The following is a 19,296-nucleotide window of genomic DNA, read 5'->3' on the forward strand; positions in this document are numbered from 1 at the left end:
TTAATGTCTACCTGTTCAAAATGGCATGGGCAAAATACGAAAAAAAAAAAAAGAAAAAGAAAAAGAAAACCACAAAAACATTTATATTTTACATGGACAAAAATAAGATCTTTTAAAAATCTAGACTTTATTTAGTAAATTTTTCCCTACTTAAAAACACATTTTGAGAAAGAAAGCTTGGAGGCATCACACTTCCTGATTTCAAAATATGTTAGAAAGCTATAGTAATCAAAACAGTATAGTAATGGCTTTAAAAGCAGACACATAGATCGATGGAACAGAGTAGAGAGCCCAGAAATAGACCCAGGCATATATGGTCAAATAACTTACAACAAAGGAGCCAGGACAGTCTCTTCAATGAATAATGTTAAAAAAAATTGGAAAGCCCCATGCAAAAGAATGAAACTGGGCCACTGTCTTACTCCATACACAAAAATTAACTCAAAATGGACTTATGACTTGAATGTGAGAAAAAATCCTAGAAGAAAAACAGGTGGTAAGCCCCTTGACATTGGTTTTTGGTGATGATTTTTTGGATTTGTTACCCAAAGCAAAGGAAACAAAAGAAAAATAAACAAGTGAGACTACATCAAACTAAAAGGCTTCTCAACAGCAAAAACCATCAACAAAACAAAAAGCAACCTACCAAATGGGAGAAAATATTTGCAATGATATATTTGATAAGAGGTTAATATCCAAACATATTTTAAAAACTCATACAACCCAAATACAAACAAATTAAAAGTAGAAAAGTGGGCAATCTGAATATACAATTTTCCAAAGATGACATACAGATGGCCAATATGTACAAGAAAAGGTACTCAACATTACTCTTCATCAAAGAAACGCAAGCCAAAGCTACAATGAGGTATCACCTCCCACCTGTCAGAATGGTTATTATAAAAAAAACAAGAAATAACAAGTGTTGGCTAGGATGCAGAAAAAAGGTAACCCTTGTGAACTGTTGATGAAAATGTAAATTAGTGCAGTCATTATGAAAAAGTATGGAGGTTTGTCAAAAAATTAAAAATAGAAATATCAAGTCATCCTGCAATTCCGTTTCTGGGAATTAATCTGAAGGAAACAAAAACACTAACTTCAGAAGATTTATGAACCCCCTCTGCCATGTTCACTGCAGCATTCTTTTTTTTTTAAGGATTTTTTTAAAAAATGATTTTATTTACTTATTTTTAAAGAGAGGGGAAGGGACAGAGAAAGAGTAGGAGAGAAACATCAATGTGCAGTTACCTCTCGCATACCCCCCACCGGGGACGTGGCCTGCAACCCAGGCATGTGCCCTGACTGGGAATCGAACTGGTGACCCTTTGGTTTGCAGGCTGGCACTCTATCCACTAAGCCACACCAGCCAGGACTCACTGCAGCATTCTTTACAACAGCCAAAATATGGAAGCAATCTAAGTGTCCACAGATAGATGAATAGATAAGGAAAATGTGGTCTATCTAGCTACACATACACAGAGGAATATTATTCAGCCATGAAAATGAAAGAAATCTTGCCACTTATAACAACACAGATGAACCTTAGGGACATCATGCTAAGTGAAATTACATCAAACAGAGAAAGATAAAAAAATATGATCTCATTCATATGTGGAATCTAAAAATAAACATCACAGATGCAGAGAATAAACTGGTGATTACTGTGGTGGGAATGCAAAATGGGTGAGGGTAATCTTCAAGGCACAAACTTTCAGTTATAAAATAAGTAAGTCCAGGGGATGTAATATACAGCATGATGACTATAGTTAATACTGTACCATATATTTGAAAGGTGCTAAGAGAATAAATTTTAAAAGTTCTCACCACAAAAAAAATTGTAACTATGTGTGGTGATGGATGTTAACTAGACTTAATGTGGTAATTATTTTGCAATATATGTAAATATTGAATCATTATGTTGTACACCCGAAACTAATGTTATATGCCAATTATATCTCAATTAAAATAAATAACCAAAAAATGCATTTTTGGACAAGGCCATCTTATAATATTTCTTGAAACTATTTTTTCAAGAAATGAATAGTATAGTTTTTGTGGCTAGTATAACTAGAGAAGTCTGAGCAGCAATGCAACTGAGGAGAGTACAGTTACTACAGCTTCTTCCCCTTATAATTTTTTTAAACACCATCTTCGTATCTGAGGGTTTCTCACTGTTTTTTTTTGCAAGTCAGTTAGCCATGGTCCTTACACTTAGGTACTCTTGCCTCACTTATTTCTGGCAAATGCTTAATTCCTACAGTTATCCCTGACTATATTCTAATTTCAATAGCAATCTCTTATCATTGTTTAGTAACCAATTTCTTGTTGGTTCTCTTGTTGTGTTTCTTTCTAAAACACAGTTCTTTCTAAGGTTCAGGTTGGGTTCCATCTCCTAGATTAAGCAACTCCAGCATCATGCACTGCACCTCCCAACCACTGTAGTACTTTTAATTTCTTCCATTCCCTTTTAAAATAATATATATAAGAATAAGGGAGGGGATTTTACTCTCAATGTTTCCTACCTACATCGGAGACTTGGCTCTGGACAGGTAGGATGGATGAGTTAAACCTTCCTAATTTAAGTCCCCTTTCATTACATTAGCCACCATGGTCTCACCAGCATTCCATAAGCAAGGAGGGATCTGTGTTTTACTTCTCTGGTATATTCTCTGGCCTCCACAGAACCAGACATTTAATAAATGTTCCAATGGTTAGTCTATTGGTTAACTCTGACCACATAAAATTGAATGGAGTTAATCATCAATTTATTCAAGTCTGTTTGGTTTTTTTGGGGGGGGGGGGAGAAAAATCCACAGATTGGGAGTAATGAACAAACAAACAAAAAACCAAACTAAAAAAACCCTCTTGTTTAATGAGAACTTAGACTGAGCACCGATTCATTGTGTCAAGTGGTTTTCCTTAATACCTTAAAATAATACACATAATAAGGCCTCTGGATATACAACAAGGTTAGGTCTCGCGATTTAGATTTGTACAATTCACTGAGAAATTAATTTAAATTAATTAACCATGTACTAAGTTGTGGTATCCATTTTACTCTGCCCTGTTATCTATTTAATTTTCATAAGTAAATATCCTTTAAAGATCTTATATTTGTTTCTTCTTTTTCATTCCTAGTAGACAGAAACTATATTGATGTATTTTTCTTACACAGTTCCTTTTATATAGTAGGTACTGTGAATACACATTGATTTGTGGTACTCTAGGGCATATGCCAGACAAGTCCTATCAATAGCATTGGATATGCCCAAATTAATATATTTAATATAAATATATATTGTAGAATACAATAAGAATAATTAGATTTAGCATCTGGTCTTACTATAAACTTTCAACGTGCAAAAATAGTAATTAAAATGTTAAAAAGAGAGCTCTAAACTAATTAATGTATACTCATAAAACAGAAATTATAAAACATTCATAGTAAACACAACATGATCATGATAAACATAAAAAGGATCTAGATATAACTGTTAATATATAAATTCATGTAACTATGACTCCTGAGCTAGCTGGGCATTGAAGAATATCTATAATCCTGCTCCAGGTTTATCATGAGTTACTTTTAAAATAAATGCTCTGCTCCAGCCAGGATGTGTCCTCATCTCTGCCTATCTGGACCTATGTATCCTTCAAAAGCAGCCCAAGTCCTAACTCCTTAAAACATTCTCCTAATGTACTAGTCAAAAACAAAACTTACCAAGTCTTATTCATAAGAGCATAAACATTTTCTATTTTGGTATAATATCTTATATACCATTATCATTAATTATTAAACTGTCCTTGATCTTTACAACAGCTATCTTTACTCTGTATCAGCCAATCACAAGAAGAGCCATACCACAGATCAATGCATCATTAAAAATTAGTCCATTTTTAGGGATATTAATACTGACAGTAATTTTTTATTCTTCCTATCTCTCCAGCACCCTCTCACCACTACTGAATCAGCTTTTTATATTATCAACACAATCCTGCAGTTATCAAAAGTCTAATTAAATGGTTTTTAATAAATATAGAAAGAAATATAGATGCATATGTATGTATATTTAAGTGAACATATTTCCTAGCTCAGACAGTCGAGAAGGCTTAGAAGAATTGATGATATAGTAGCAATGAATACACCTAGTGCCCAAACCTTCCTTTCTTATATAATTCTCCAAGTAAAGAAACTAAGTAAGGTTCCCTGAAGAAATCCAGGGTAAGTACAGGAACAGCAAACAAGGAAAATGGGGGAGATTCACAGATGGACAGCAGGATCACAGTTGGTGGTGGGGAGGGACGGCGGGCGGAGGTTAGGGTGTCAAGGGATTAAACAAAAAGGAAATAGGACTCATGGACATGGACACAGTGTGGTGATTGCTGGGGGGAGAGGGTATAAGGGTACTAGATATAATGGAAAAAATACAATAAAGATTAATTAAAAAAAAAAAAAACCCTGAAACATTTTTGGTGCCAAAAAAATAAAGTGCTATAAAAAAATTATAGAAACGTGAAAAAAGATAAGGAGCCAACTTGCAAAGACTTTCAATAGCCAAATCTAGGACAATTTCAACTAAAAAATAAACAATGATTATACTGAATAGAATGAAATACAAATCCTCGAGTCTATACTGGTAGGTACACAAATTACATAAGTGGAGGAGAAGGGAAAGCTCTTCCTTACAGTAGAATTGAAACTAACAGAGGAAGGAAGAAATAATAGAAATAGAAAATCATCAGACAAAAACATTTTTAAAAAAGAAAATCATCACTAATCATCATTACCACAGTAAGTTTTTCAAGCACGATTCATCAATGGATGCTAATATGCTTGTACGATGGATGAGAAACTAGTATGATGACAAAAAGATATTTACAAAATCTTAAAGTACCTCTTTACAAGATACCTATTAAATACAACAGGGAGAAAAAACAGAAACCTTACACCAGAGAAAACTGGCAGACACCACTTTAAGTGATCAAAGTAAACATCACTATGGGCTTCCTGATATGATGCACTAAGGATGATATGACATCAATTCTGTGGTATTCTTGCCAAAAATGAGTAACTTGAATTTAACAATGAGGAATCATCAGACAAATTAAATTGAGGGACATTCTAAAAATCATTTTGCCAGTATTCTTCCAGAGTGTCAACATTATGAAAGGCAAAGAAAAACAGAACCATTCCAGACTAAAGGCGATTAAGGAGACATGACAACTAAATACAAAGTATGATTTAGCTAGGATCCTGAACCAGAAAAATGACATTACTGGGACAATTGGTGAATTTTGAAATGTTTACAAATTAGATGATAGTATTGCACCAATGTTAATTTCCTTATTTTTATAATTGTACTGTGGTTGAGTAAGACATTAACATTGGGGGAATCTGGGCAAAGGTTATACAGAAATTATTACTGTTATTATTGCTGAACAGTTGCAACTGTTTTATAAGTCTTAAAATTATTTTTTAAAAAGATAAAGAAAGTATAGAAGCCCCATGAGTAAATATGCGTGGCACAGGTAAGCACTCAAAACAGTTAGCTATTCATATTATAATTCTCCAGTATATTAAGCCTCCTGACTTCTTTGTTACTCATTTAGTAAATATTTTACTGAGTGCCTACTATATGCTCAACAAACAGAAGGGTATGGAAATAAAAAAGCCAGTCAGCCACCCAGCCAGCCAGGCTGACAGGCAGATACTCACTTATTAAGAGATTCCTAGAAGAGCTGAGAGTGTCCACTTCAAATACACTCATGTCCATTTACATTCTTAACTCTTTCTTTCAAACTGAGTAATTCCAAGTCCTACCTAATTCTTGCTCTCCACTTTCCAAATTCTTGCAAAGAAAATCCCTTGCTTTGTTATCAAAATGCATGTATTCTAAAACATGGATCAAACCCCAGCTATTTGACTTCGCCTATAACTTAAGTCTCTCTGGCCCTTCCTATTTATTTATAAAACTGAGAAGTCTTCAATCAGCTTTATAGGGTTTTTGAGAGAATTAAATGGGAACAAATACAAGTAACTAGCACATAGTACATGCTCAAAAAATGTCAGTTGCCTTTCCCTTACAAGTTATACAACAGCTGACCCTTGAACAACACAGGGTTTAGGGGCGCTGACCCACTGGCACAGTCAAAAATCCATTGTATAACTTATTTCTGACTCCCCCAAAACATAAGTTGTCCTTTAGTGTCTGTGGGGTATTGGTTCCAGGATTTCCCACCTCCCCAGATGAATACCAAAATCCACATATGCTTAAGTCCTCTACATAAAATGGTATAGATCAAATGCATATAGTTAGTAGACTCCCAACTACAGATGGAAAACAGTACAGGTATTTACCAGGAAAAACAAAACAAAACACGTATAGGTAGACCCATGAAATTCAAACCCGTGTTGTTCAAAGGTCAATTGTATTTTCTAACTGTTGTAGGATCCTAAAGTGTAGATCAACAACTGCTTTACTAATCTCTAGGTGAACTCCTGTTCTATTTTCTAAAGAAGCTACTTTGTAATTTTCACCTACATATTTTAAAAGTAAATTTAAGTAATGTATTTATTTATCCATTTTAACAGCTTCAGTATGCACTGAAAATTCAAATAACTGAAAAATATGCATAGCTTTCTCATCTTTCCCAAATATTAAATATTTCTAACAGCTTTTCAAAACATTATCTAGACTGTCTCACTCTGCCAACCTCAAAACTCGAGATTCCAACATCGTGCTCTGCTGCCACCTATTGGCTGTTACCATACTCTCCAGATACTTCGTTTTTGGAATCCTAAGCCAGCCTTAAAAGCAAGCCTCAACCCAGTGGAGTCTAGTCCTACTCAAATGAGATGTTCCAAGTGCCTATAAAGAGTTCCAGCACAATCACTTTAAATCTAACACAACTAAAGATATATACTTCACAATTTACATTTTCTAGGCTCTTTCTTTTCCTATTTTCCATTATAGATGTTATAGCTGTCTCTGAAAAAAAAAAAAAAAAACATCAAAGTATAGGTAGTGAAGTGTCTAGTGGACAAAAACTGCTTTCCCAGAACTAGATGTGTTGTTAAATGGAAATACTCTAATTAAAAAACCAACTAAAAATTGTAGAACTACAAACAGTAAAAACAATTGTTTCAAATGCTACATGATTCTACCATGCCTTGCTATTTCTGTATTTTCTTCTAAAAATATTCATACAATATTTTATCCTCATATAGCAATAAGCTCAATCATATCAGAAGAATGTACTGCACTCAACTATTGAACATAGAAAAGCTTTCTGCCCAATCCTATCTTGAAAAAAGGTTATTAATAGTCACTCCTTCTATTCTACCCAAACAGTTAAATGACTTGCTCACCCTGGCAGGGTGGCCCAGTTAGTTGAAGCGTCATCTCACAAACAGAAAGGCTGGGGGTTCTATTGCTGATCAGGGCACATACCTAGGTTGCAGGTTTGGTACCCAGTCAGGGAGCCTACAGACGGCAAACTGATTGATGTTTCTCTCTCACATCAATGTTTCTTTCTCTCTCTTTCTCTCCCTTCCTCTCTCACTAAGATCAATAAATATACTCTCAAGGTGAGGATTAAAAGAAAAGTGACTTGCTCAATAAAGTCATAACATATCAGCATAAATGCAAACAAACACACAGAGTTTAAAATGATGAACTTCAACTTCATTGGCAGTTGCTTAATTTGCTGGTCTCTCTTTTTTAAACCATATTAAATTTCATGGAGAACACTTCAAACACTTTCCTCATTAATTCAAAGAAAATAGACCACCATGAATAGTTACAACTTTTTCATATAGTAAACAAGTAAAAGATGTCACAAAAGAACAGTAAGAAGCTCTTGAACTTGCTTTCAGATTTTAATGCAACTTGTCAACACTGGTAAAAGGTGACACAGTGAATACATGCAAGGGTACAATACCAAGAAGCATACAACATGGTTCACAGTCTTCAGAGGTTGACAGTACAGTCAGGAATACAAAATTCAAACGTAGAAAAGGATGAACAAAATAAGGCAGAGTATTAACTGAAAAATAATTGGTATAGGTAACATTTACACAACAGTATGAAGGGCTGAAACAGTAATAAGAGCAAAGGCACACCTTTATAGTAAAAGAGGGCCTTAAAGCTAAGAGTAACAGCAAGAGAATTTTAGGCCATTGAGAATAATGGGTATGCGACGCTGTAGTCCAAATAGTAAACACATATTGTTTAATACAAATGATCAAATCAGTTTAGCTGAAAGAAAAATACATAGAAAACTAGTGGGGCAGCATTAGAAAAAAAAATGGACTGAGTGGTAGAAGGTACTAAGTCACTGAGCATTAGGCTAATGAATCCAAAGACAATGAGGAAGTCACTGGAGACTCAGTAGAGTAACTTGTCCACATCATTTGAGGGGTGAGGGTCAGGGGGAAGGAGTTTAACCCTGTAGCAGTGTTTAACAGACTGAAGATAGCTGAGAGACCAATCATGTTGTTTCAGTAGTTCAGAATAATGCCAAAGGCCTGAACTAGATGAATGTGGGGAAAACAGAATGAAATTTGGTATGAGGGGACAACTGACAGAACCTGGTCAATGATTTGAAGTCAGACATGTACAAGGCAGAGGAAGGAATTCAAAATGTTTCCAAAGCTTTAAAACTGGAAACAGAAATATCATGAAAAGAACCGTAAGATGGAAAACCATTATTAATAAACTTTCCAACAGCTGAAGTGTTTCTAAACCAAAATTCTATTTGTTTAACACAAAGCAATAAAAAACAAACCCAAAGGTCAGTCAACTTCTGCAACTGAATATTAACAACATTCACGCTCAGATATTATGAAGAAACATCCTATAATACTAAAGCATAAACCACATATCATAAATATACATGAATTAGTAACTACCTGATCCAGATCCATGTTGCTGTTCATTTTGTACAAACGACTCCCATTATTTGAATTATCATACATTTCATATTTAAAATAAACAAGTTTGAGACCCAGTTAATTATTCTGCCTAGTGAATTATATAAATAAAAGCAATGCATGTTGAGACATAGATTCTCATAGGCTAATCAACAGACTAGAAACATTAAATTACAAACTAAGTTACTATCAAATCCTTTATAAATAAATAGATTCATACCTTCCTTTTCCTATGTCTCCAACAAAGTAATCAAATTCTGAAAAAATAAAAACTACAAAATACCACACTAGACAAGTTTCATGAGTTTCTTGGTTACCTTTACTTTATCTCTTCTCAAGCAACAGAACAGACAATTTTCATCAAAAGTCCAATCAGAAATGCTTTCAGGTTCACAGTCTGCAAAAATAGTAGGAATAACAAATTAATAGTCACAAATGAGGATTTTTCAGGAAACAAACGAGACTGTCAAAAATAATATTTTAACAACAACAAAAAATCCTAAGAAGCAGACAGGTTCCCATTTATGTTAAGAATCTTAATAGCAACTGCTCACTAGTTAATGTACCATATTCATACATATATCTGTACTATCAACTAAACACAAAAAGATGCTCGCATGGATGTAGCTTTAACCATCATAAATTGTGAATTAAAAGGAGGAGACTGAGGCTTAAATCATCAAGGAATCATATGTCACCAGGATGATTTTTAAATACCAAAAAAAGATTTTGAATACCTTTAAATAAACTGAGATCTTTTAATAATGCAGGTCCAAACAGCCCTTCAAGAATACTTTCAAACCCTGAAAGGATGAAAAAATCCATTATTACAGTATTCCCTATTGTAATTGGATATTAATCTGTTACATGAAAAAATGATGGTGTTTTCTTCCAGTTCTTGAGGATCCCCAGATTATTACTGAAGAGATGCTAAAGAGTGAGTGTCGATGGCACATCTAAAAGGAGAACGTGCATTTTTGTCGATGATTAACATTCAATACAAATTCAGAGCACGTTCCAGAACAATACAAAACAGTGCTAGAAATAATCAATGAAGAGTGGATTCTGAATGAAGAGTGGAAACTAATGGATTCTCTTACCATCTCACAAAATCCCAAATAAGCTCTTTACATAAATATTCAAACTCCATTTTAAAAGGTACTTTTCCCGATAAAGAGTCAAACTGCTTCAAAATTGCCACAACATTCTGGATTAACCAAAACAGCATGTTTGTAAATATCAACAGAGACAAGAGATTTTCAAGCTAAGAGTTTTTTGAAGAAGGAAAATTCTTACTGTAAACAATATCTATTATCACTACAGGAAAAAAAACCCTGCATATTTTAACAGAAAAATACCTTTGTGATTATTTCACACTGTCACAATAACCACTTGCTGGTTCCTTTATGATGTTAGAAATCACTAATTACACATATCAAGAAATATAAGAAAAAATTTAAATATACCTGTACATAAATGTATAAACTACTATCATCCTGCAATAATATAAAGTAGAAAATGAAACACACTAAACAGTTTCTAATTTATTTAATCAAATATTGCTGATGAACTCAATAACTAACAATTTAAAAATATCTTTGTCATCTTGTTGTTTTCTATGGGTTATTAAGAGGAAAAGAGGGTCCTGGCTGGTGTGACTCAGCGGATTGAGTGCCAGCCTGCAAACCAAAGGGTCTCTGGTACCATTCCCAGTCAGGGCACATGCCTGGGTTGTGGGCCCTGTCCCCATTTGTTGGGTGCTAGAGAGGCAATCACACACTAAAGTTTCTCTTTCTCCCTCCCTTCCCCACTCTCTAGAAATAAATAAATTAAATTTAAAAAAAAAAGAGGAAAAAGAAGAAGGGAACTAGACTGTACCTTTATACAACATGACAGAAATAATGGAAGGGCCAGAGAGAGATGGCTATTAGAAGGGCCATCTAAATGGATTAGAGCAGTGGTTCCCAAATTATGTATGGTGTACCTTACTGAGTCCCAAAGGGTTACAAGGGGTACATGAATCCATATGTCCTTTAAGCGTAACCTTTAGAAGGAGTCAGTGTGTCTTGTGCATTTTGTGTACATATTACTTTTCAAATGCATAGAAGTGTTACTATAATTAAGAAAACATAAAAAGTGTTACTGAATTTCTAGTAGTTAGGGGCACTATGAATTCTGTCACATAATCTACTATCACTTAAGGATTTATAATTTTTAATTATTAAAAAGTACTTTTACGCAGTCTGACAATAGCCAGAGGGGAGTGGGGAGGGGACAGTGGGGAGAGGGGTTTACAGGAACTACTATGGAGGACACATGGACAAAATCAAGGGGAAGGGTGGAGGCGGGGGCGGGGGGGGGGGAGTGGGTTTGGATGGGGTGGGGTGGAGGGATGGGGAGAAAATGCAGACAGCTGTAATTGAATAACAATAAAATTTTTTTTTAAAAAGTACTTTTATGTTCAAAAGGGAGTGAGCACTAATTTAAAATACTATAGCCAGGGGGGTATGTAAGGTCCACACACAGGTATCATTTCCTTATCACAAATCCAATCATCATAAAATGTTTGGAAGGTTCAGGGTCAGATAAGATGGTCCCTGGAAACAGTATTTTATCTGGTTGTAAGAATAACATTGTACCCTATCCAAGCAGAACAGTTGGTTAGAACATCATCCCAAACACCAAGGCTGAAGGATCAATCCCAGTCAGGGGGCATAGAAGAATCAACCAATGAATGCATGATTAAGTGGGGCAACAAATCAATGTTTCTGTGCCTCCCTTCTCTTTCTATTTCTTCCTCTCCCTGTCTCCCCCACTCTTTGTCCCTTCCCCTCTCTTTCTCTAAAATCAATAAATAAAAATTTTAGTTTTAGAGTTCCAGTCAAGATGGAAGCTAGGTAGACATGCTTCGCCTCCTCCTGCAACCACAAAGAGAATTACAACTATATTTCAAAACAAGTAACCAAAACTGTCAGAAAATTGAGCTATATGGAAGTCCAACAACCAGGGATTTAAAGAAGCCACATTCATTCAGACAGGTAGGAGGGGTGGAATCGCAGAGATGGATGGAGAGGCTGCGGTGGTGGTGGCAGAATGGGCGATCCCCCAGTCACATGTGATGGATAAAAATTAGGAGGGATACCTTGGGAGCAAGCAATCCCAGCCCCAGGCCAGACCACACAGCCCAGGGTTCCAGCACTGGGAATGTGAATCCCCATAACTTCTGGCTGTAAAAACCAGTCTAGGTTGGAGGCGGGGAATAAACTGCCAGATTTTCAGGAGAGTCTGTTTAAAGATCCTGGACAGACTTAGAACATACACAAACCCACCCACTGGGATTCACCACCAGAACAACAGCTCGAAGGGTGCCAGTCACATATGGGAAGTAGAAGTGCCTGGAAATGGGTCAAGTGAGGGGCAAACCTCCAGAAGCCAGGCAATGGCACTGTCCCCTTCTCTGAGCCCTCCCACCACACACAGCCACAATGTGGTGAAGGGGGTTGCCCCACCCTGTGGATTACCTAAGGCTCCGTTGCACACAATTTACAGGTGCCTTTACTAAAACAGGCAGTCAAAACAGCTGTACCTAATTCACAGAAACAAACACAGGGAGGCTGCCAAATTGAGGAGACAAAGAAATATGGCTCAAATGAAAAAACAGAACAAAACCCCAGAAAAAGAACTAAACAAAACGGAGATAACCAATCTATCAGATGCAGAGCTCAAAACACTGGTGACCAGAATGCTCAAAGAACTCATTCAGTATAGCAAAAAACATAAGGGAAGAAATGAAGGTTACACTAAGTGAAATAAAGAAAAGTCTACAGGGAGTCAACAGTGGAGAGGATGAAGTCGAGAATCAAATAAACGACTTGGAACATAAGGAAGAAATAAACATTCAACCACAACAGAATGAAGAAACAAGAATTCACAAAAAAAAAAATAAGTAGAGGCTTAGGAACCTCTGGGACAACTTTAAATATACCAACATCTGAATCACAGGGGCACCAGAAGGAGAAAACCAAGAGCAAGAAATTGAAAACTTATTTGAAAAAATAATGAAAGAAAACTTCCCTAATCTGGCAAAGGAAATAGACATGCAAGTCCAGGAAGCACAGAGAGTCCCAAACAAGTTGGACCCAAAGAGGAACACATCAAGACACATAATTAAAATGCCAAAGGTTAAAGATAAAAAGAAGATCTTAAAAACAGAAAGAGAAAAGAAATTATTTACCTACAGGGGAGTTCCCATTAGACTGTCAGCTAGTTTCTCAAAAGAAATATTGCAGGCCAGGGACTGGCAAGAAGTATTCAAAGTCATGAAAAGCAAGGACCCAAAACCTAGATTACTCTATCCAATAAAGCTATTACTTAGAATGGAAGGGCAGATAAAGTGCTAGGTAAAGCTAAAGGAGTTCATCATCACCAAGCCATTATTATATGAAATATTAAAGGGACTTACTTAGGAAAAATAAGATCAAACTATGAACATTAAAATGGCAACAAATTCACAACTATCAATAACCAAATCCAAAAAAAACAAACTAAGCAAACAACCAGAACAGAAACAGAATCACAGATATGGAGATCATCTGGATGGTTATCAGCTGGGAGGGAGAAGGGAGAGAATGGGGGGAAAGGTGCATGGATTAAGAAGCATAATTGGTAGGTACAAAATACATGGGGAGGTTAAGAACAGTATAGGAAATGAAGAGTCGAAGAACTTACATACATGAACCATGACATGAACTAAGTTGGGGTATTGCTGGAGGGGAGGGAGGTTCCTCCCCTGGCAGAGGAAGACAAAGGTGGGGAAACTGGTATAACTGTAATAGCATAATCAATAAAATATATTTTAAAAAATTATTTTTTAAAAAAGAGTAACATTGTAATTTTAGGGATTTCTTTGTCCTTAGTATTAAGCCATAATTTTCAATAGAGTAATCCCTAGAATTTGTGGTATCCATACTATTGAGAGTTGATTTTTCTACACTATTTTCTAGATTTCCCATTTATGATTAAGGAGCAACTGTCTCTCAATTCTTAGTTCTTCCTATCAAAATTATTCCAAGAACATTAGCAAGATCAAACTACCCATTTAAAAAAATGGGAGGTATCTATGCCTGTTTATTATTTCCCTACTATAATTAAAACATTTCCTACTAAATTACTATGGCCTTTCTTCCCTATACTAAGGAGAAGGGGTTGTGCTGGGGGTTTTGCAGGTGGGGAGATGGTAGTAGGTAAGAGAATAAGATGGGATTGCTAGATACTGTCTACCTCTGCAAACTAGATAGTCTCAACACTAGTCTTTAAAAAAAAATCCCACAGGCTGTCTCCAACTCTAAAGCCCTCCTACCCCCCCCAAAAGGAATTGATTTTATTTCAATATATTGAAAGTACCAAGTACACACTGCAAATAGCTAAAGGAGATTACAGGTGGTTCTTATCCTGAAGAGCAAACCTAGTATGTTTTCACTTGAGTTTATAAGAAATAACAACAAACTCCAAACTTGCATGCTAAGCATAAATTCCTGAAAAGGAAAAATGTAAATACGGCAAGAAATAATACTGGGAATCAATAACAACAATAACACACACACACAAATAAAAGCTCTGGAAGACAGAACTTTAAAAATTACAAAAGATAACAGAAACTGAAAGAATAAAAAAACAACAAAAACTTCACTGACAGCACACAGACACAGCAAAAAAATCAAATCACAGATCAAAGAGCAGTGAAAAGGAAAGACCAAAATGAAACCAGGAAAAATCTGGTCATAAATACAAAATTTTAACCACAAATAATTTTGATCAAAATATTAACTGTAAACAAGTCACTCTTCTTTTACTCTTATCCGCAACAGTACATTAAACCTCACAAATATTACTGATTTCACACTGAAAAGCCCTACTTTGCTACCCTCTCAACTGAATTTAATGCTACTCAGTTTTATTAATATTAAATATTGAATTTAGCAGTTGCATAGCAACAAGGAATGTCTCATGTGCCATGCTTGACATTAACAAAAGGCAAATAAGGAAAGAACAAATGTATTCAAAACTTACACCATGATCTCACAGAAAAGCCATGAAGATCAATAACAAAATGTCATGAAAAATTAAATAAATACTAAAAGAGACAGCCATGTCATTATTTTCAATCACTAGGGCTTAAAAAGCACCTTTATATAATATAGTACACAAAAAATATTAATGATTTTACTGGACATGACTACTTTCCAAGAATTCACATATTACAACTTGTCCCAAAGCTGGTCTCCAGACTCTTCCTCACTGCAACCTGGACTGTGTCTTCAGACTGTATTTCCAAAACACTGCTTTAACAACGCTAGCATCTGTTCAGAAAAATTCTATTTTGCTTAAAAAACAAATCCCAAATTCCTAAATCCAGCAATCAAAGTAGCTTATAAGTTGCCCTCAACCTACTGTGAGCAAGCAGCTTTATTTCACACAGAACCTTCCTGCTCGTTCTCACAGCTCCAGGCAGGTTGGTGTTCTAACATATTCAGTTATCATTTCTATCCCCTAATATTTTTTCAAACCTTTGCATCTCACCTGTGCCCAAATAAATTTTCTTCACGGCACTCTTCAAAATTTGTTCAAAAACACACATTCGCAGTTATTCAACATACTTTAACTGAGACCCTGCCCTCCAACCAGGGACAGTAGCTGGCACTGATTAGATCACAGGGGGCAAACACAAGGCCTGCGGGATGAATCTGGCCCTCCAACCTTGTTTTATCTGACCCACCACCTTGTTTCTACCCGGTGGCAGCTCTGAGCTCTTGCTTAACTGTTAAGGAGTAGTTACATTTATACAGTTCTAAAGTTACATTCGGACCTTTGAAGGCAACCACACACACACACCACAAGGCTGATGTGGCTCCCAGTGAAAATGAGTTCGACACCCCTGGAATAGACTATGGTGAGCACACACGATGCCTGCCCTAATGGAACTTTGGTTTCCAGTTTTCTCATCCTCAGAATTCACATATCACTCCCCCTCTTTTAAATAAATGTCAATTGCCTTACATTTCCTGTCATGTGCAAAGCACTGCTTATGCAGGTACAAAGGGGAACCCCCAAAAAACCCAGAATTATCTTCTGGAGGGCAGGCCTCTTGTAGTACAGGCTTTCCCCGCTAGGTAAGTGTTCTAGAAACCCATCTGTATCAGTGTACCAGCTGGCATTGTTGTGAAAGGCTGCATTCAGCTTCAGTGAATTTTTCTGAAAACTCTTTCAACATGTTTGACCATTTCACAACAGGTGATTTACAAACGCACCTGCCCACATCACACTGAGTGTTCCGCAGTTTTTGACCAAAAATGGCATGACCCCTGTTCCCCACCCTCCCTATTCACCTGATCTCGCCCCAAGTGACTTTTTTTTGTTTCCCCGGATGAAAAAAGTCCTCAAAGGGAAATATCTTGCCAAAGTGGAAGAGGTGAAACAAAAAATAGCAAAATCATTAAAAGGCATCAAAATTGATGAGTTCAAAAACTGCCTTGAGCAGTGGCAAAAAAGTCTTGACAGATGTATTGCATCAAATGGAGAATACCTGGAAGGTGACTGAAGTTTAAACAAGTAAGAATAAATACATGTTTTTTTTGTAAATAAATTCTGGGATTTTTTGGATCTTTCCTCATATTTTGCAAATTAAATTTGTTATAGGCTATTTAAACCTTATTTTATTTTTCTTTTCATAAGTTTACGCCTTCTCTCCTCAAGGAGACTTAATGCTCCAAAAAGGATGGGAAGGTTTTTTTGTTTCCTATAAGGTTCCTCTTATACTAGGGCTCTATATGCCTGATTTTGAGTTCATCATTTAATGAGAAAGCTCTTGAACACTAAAGATAGAAGATTAAAATTTCTCACGTATTTCCCTCTTCAATCTGAATCAGGATCTTTTCATCATTTCTAACTAAAGGGGGAAACAGGTAATGAAAAGTAACAGTATAGAAACAAGTCAAATACAAAACTAATATTATGGAATGAAAAAATAGTTCCTGAGTCCTGGGAACCTCTCCTCTGAGATATTCAGTACAAAGATTAGCAATTTGAGAGATAAGTTAGTACTGAAGAAAAACTAGGAGCGTATCAAAAAATAAGCAATTTTTATATCAAGGTCCCTTAGGTATCTTGTAAAACTTGGTGCTTAGTCTAAAAGAGTTCAATCTTTAACAGAGTATTATTATTTTATAAAATATCCGTTCAAAGGTGCTTGCTGATAACAATCATCAAATAATGTCCTCATATCAAAGAGGGCACTGACAGTACCTGGAATTCTTCGCTTAAAATTCAAGGGTATATTGCTTTAAAACATCACACTGAACTCCAGGTGAGCCCCAAAATGAAAGCATTTAATTAAATGAAAGCACCAGATTTTATAAGCCTTTATAAGTTGATTAATCACTCTTCAGTGATGTTCCAGCTATCTCAGTGTATTATACAACTAAAGAAGTCTGGATGAACTTCTATAGGTAGTAAACAAAATGAGGCTCCTCTTCTCATTTCTCTAGGCAATCCATCCCACTACTGGACATATTGAAAACTTCTTCCTCTCTCTCCGAGCATCTGCTCCTGGCCCATGCATTTTGAGGAGCCCATTTGCTGGCCCACTTAATCACCCTCAGAAAAGCCCAGCACAAGAACTGATGAAAAAACCCGACCAGACAAAGTGAAGAGAAAGAATAACGTAATTATAACTCATGGCCCAAACTAAACGGAATTAGTGAAGAAAAATAGTAAAACTTGAAGAAAAATTATAAATAGTACTTCTACTGAGACCAGGGAGGAATACTTTTTTCTTTTTTAAAGAGCAAGCTGCTCTGAAAAGAAGAGTAAAAAATATGTTTGGGGGCAGGAAAGAAAAAGAAAAACAAAACTACCAAAATAACCAAAAAGAGGTATTGAGTAGGGAAATATACAACCAATCAGTGATTTAGAAAACCAACTTAAGAAATATCTTCATATTGTATAGTGAATCTTAAGACATAGAAATCATAAGAAAAAATTAGAGATGAGGAGGTAGCCAGGACATTCAATATCTGTAAAACAGATTTTTTTTTTACAAAAGGCAAAAATAAATTTAAATATTTAAAAAAAACAGGTGGGAGGAAAAGGAAAAAAAAAAACCTTCCCAATATTGTGTCTTGAGTTTTCATTATCTAATGGGCTCTGAGAAGTACTGAGGCAGAATACGCAGGGGAAAAAGCACATACACATAGAACTCTCCTGGGCAAATAACTGAATTTCAAGAATAAAAGTTTAAAAGCTCCACATAAGGGTAACTCTTACTTAATTCTACTTAAGAGAAAAGAGATTTAAACTGCCAGTCATTTCATCAGTAAAAGTAAATGCCAATTGCCAATGGAGTGATGTTTACAAAATGCTGACAGTTACAAAACCTTCTGTAGCCAATCTATTATTCACAGATATGGGTAAAAGAAGAAATTACTAGGTATTCTCTGATTTGGAAAGTAAGACAGTAAGTTAAATATAGTTCAGCTAAATAAAAAATGCCTCAGAACAGCCATGGCTGGTGTGGCTCAGTGGGTTGAGGAACAGCCTGCAAAGCAAGGGGTCACTGGTTCAATTCCTGGTCAGAGAACATGCCTGGGACATGGGTCAGGTCCCCTGTGGGGGGTGCGTGATAGGCAACTGATGTTTCTCTCCCTCTCTTCTTTCTCTCTGCCTTTCCCTCTAAAAATAAAAAAAATAAAAGTTTAAAAAGAAATGCTTTAGAACAAAGACCTCTCAAAAGGAGAAACTACTACTTATATATAACAAATAATAGTAAGCAATATACCAGTAAATCTACAATGAGACAGATCCTAGCTTTAAAACCAGGTCTGTGGTTTTAACTTCACTTCACCACACTACCTACTGATATCTCTTACCTTTTAACTCATCGTACTATTTCGACATCCCCTATACTACCATCTTCGCCAGAATCCATCCCTCACACTGCTGCCGAACTCCTTCATCTTTTCTTGGGTTTTGAAACCTTTGCTGGATTTCCACTGACAATACTGAAGACTTCAAATCCTAGATGACATGCAAGATCATTATGGGTCAGCCTAGTCCCAAACTACCTTTTCAGTCTCCCTACCACCATTTTCTGTGACATAAACTATGTTCTGGCCAGACGGATCACTCACTACATACATGACAATGCTTCCATGGCTTTTAAGCACAGCATGCCCTCTGCCTAGAATGTTCTCCTGCAACCCTCAACCTAGTTCATTCTAAGGCAGGGATCTAAGGCACAGACTGGTACTAGTCAGTGGCCTGTTAGGAACTGGGCAGCACAACAGGAGGTAAGTAAGCAGCAGGCAAGC

The 19,296-nt window shown here is 36.0% G+C and overlaps 1 protein-coding gene across 23 annotated transcripts in view; it reads right to left on the bottom strand.

The window, feature by feature from the left end:
- LCOR (ligand dependent nuclear receptor corepressor) overlaps window positions 1–19,296 on the bottom strand; it is a 124,991-nt gene that overhangs the window by 54,241 nt on the left and 51,454 nt on the right. For 16 of the 23 annotated variants that reach the window (XM_053922239.1, XM_053922231.1, XM_053922230.1 and 13 more), the window contains 2 exons: window positions 9,670–9,735; window positions 9,250–9,329 (listed from right to left, as the gene is read on the bottom strand). The exons of 2 other annotated variants lie outside the window; for them this stretch is intronic. Coding sequence is in view for 11 of the 21 variants with exons in the window: in XM_053922231.1 (XP_053778206.1) it covers window positions 9,250–9,329; window positions 9,670–9,735 (146 nt within the window). In the remaining 10 variants the exon portion in view is untranslated. The remainder of the gene's footprint in view (window positions 1–9,249; window positions 9,330–9,669; window positions 9,736–19,296) is intronic. 5 more of the 23 variants (XM_053922240.1, XM_053922236.1, XM_053922242.1 and 2 more) reach the window with 1 other exon arrangement.

The sequence above is a fragment of the Desmodus rotundus genome, chromosome 4, assembly GCF_022682495.2.
Source record: "Desmodus rotundus isolate HL8 chromosome 4, HLdesRot8A.1, whole genome shotgun sequence".
NCBI lineage: Eukaryota > Metazoa > Chordata > Mammalia > Chiroptera > Phyllostomidae > Desmodus > Desmodus rotundus.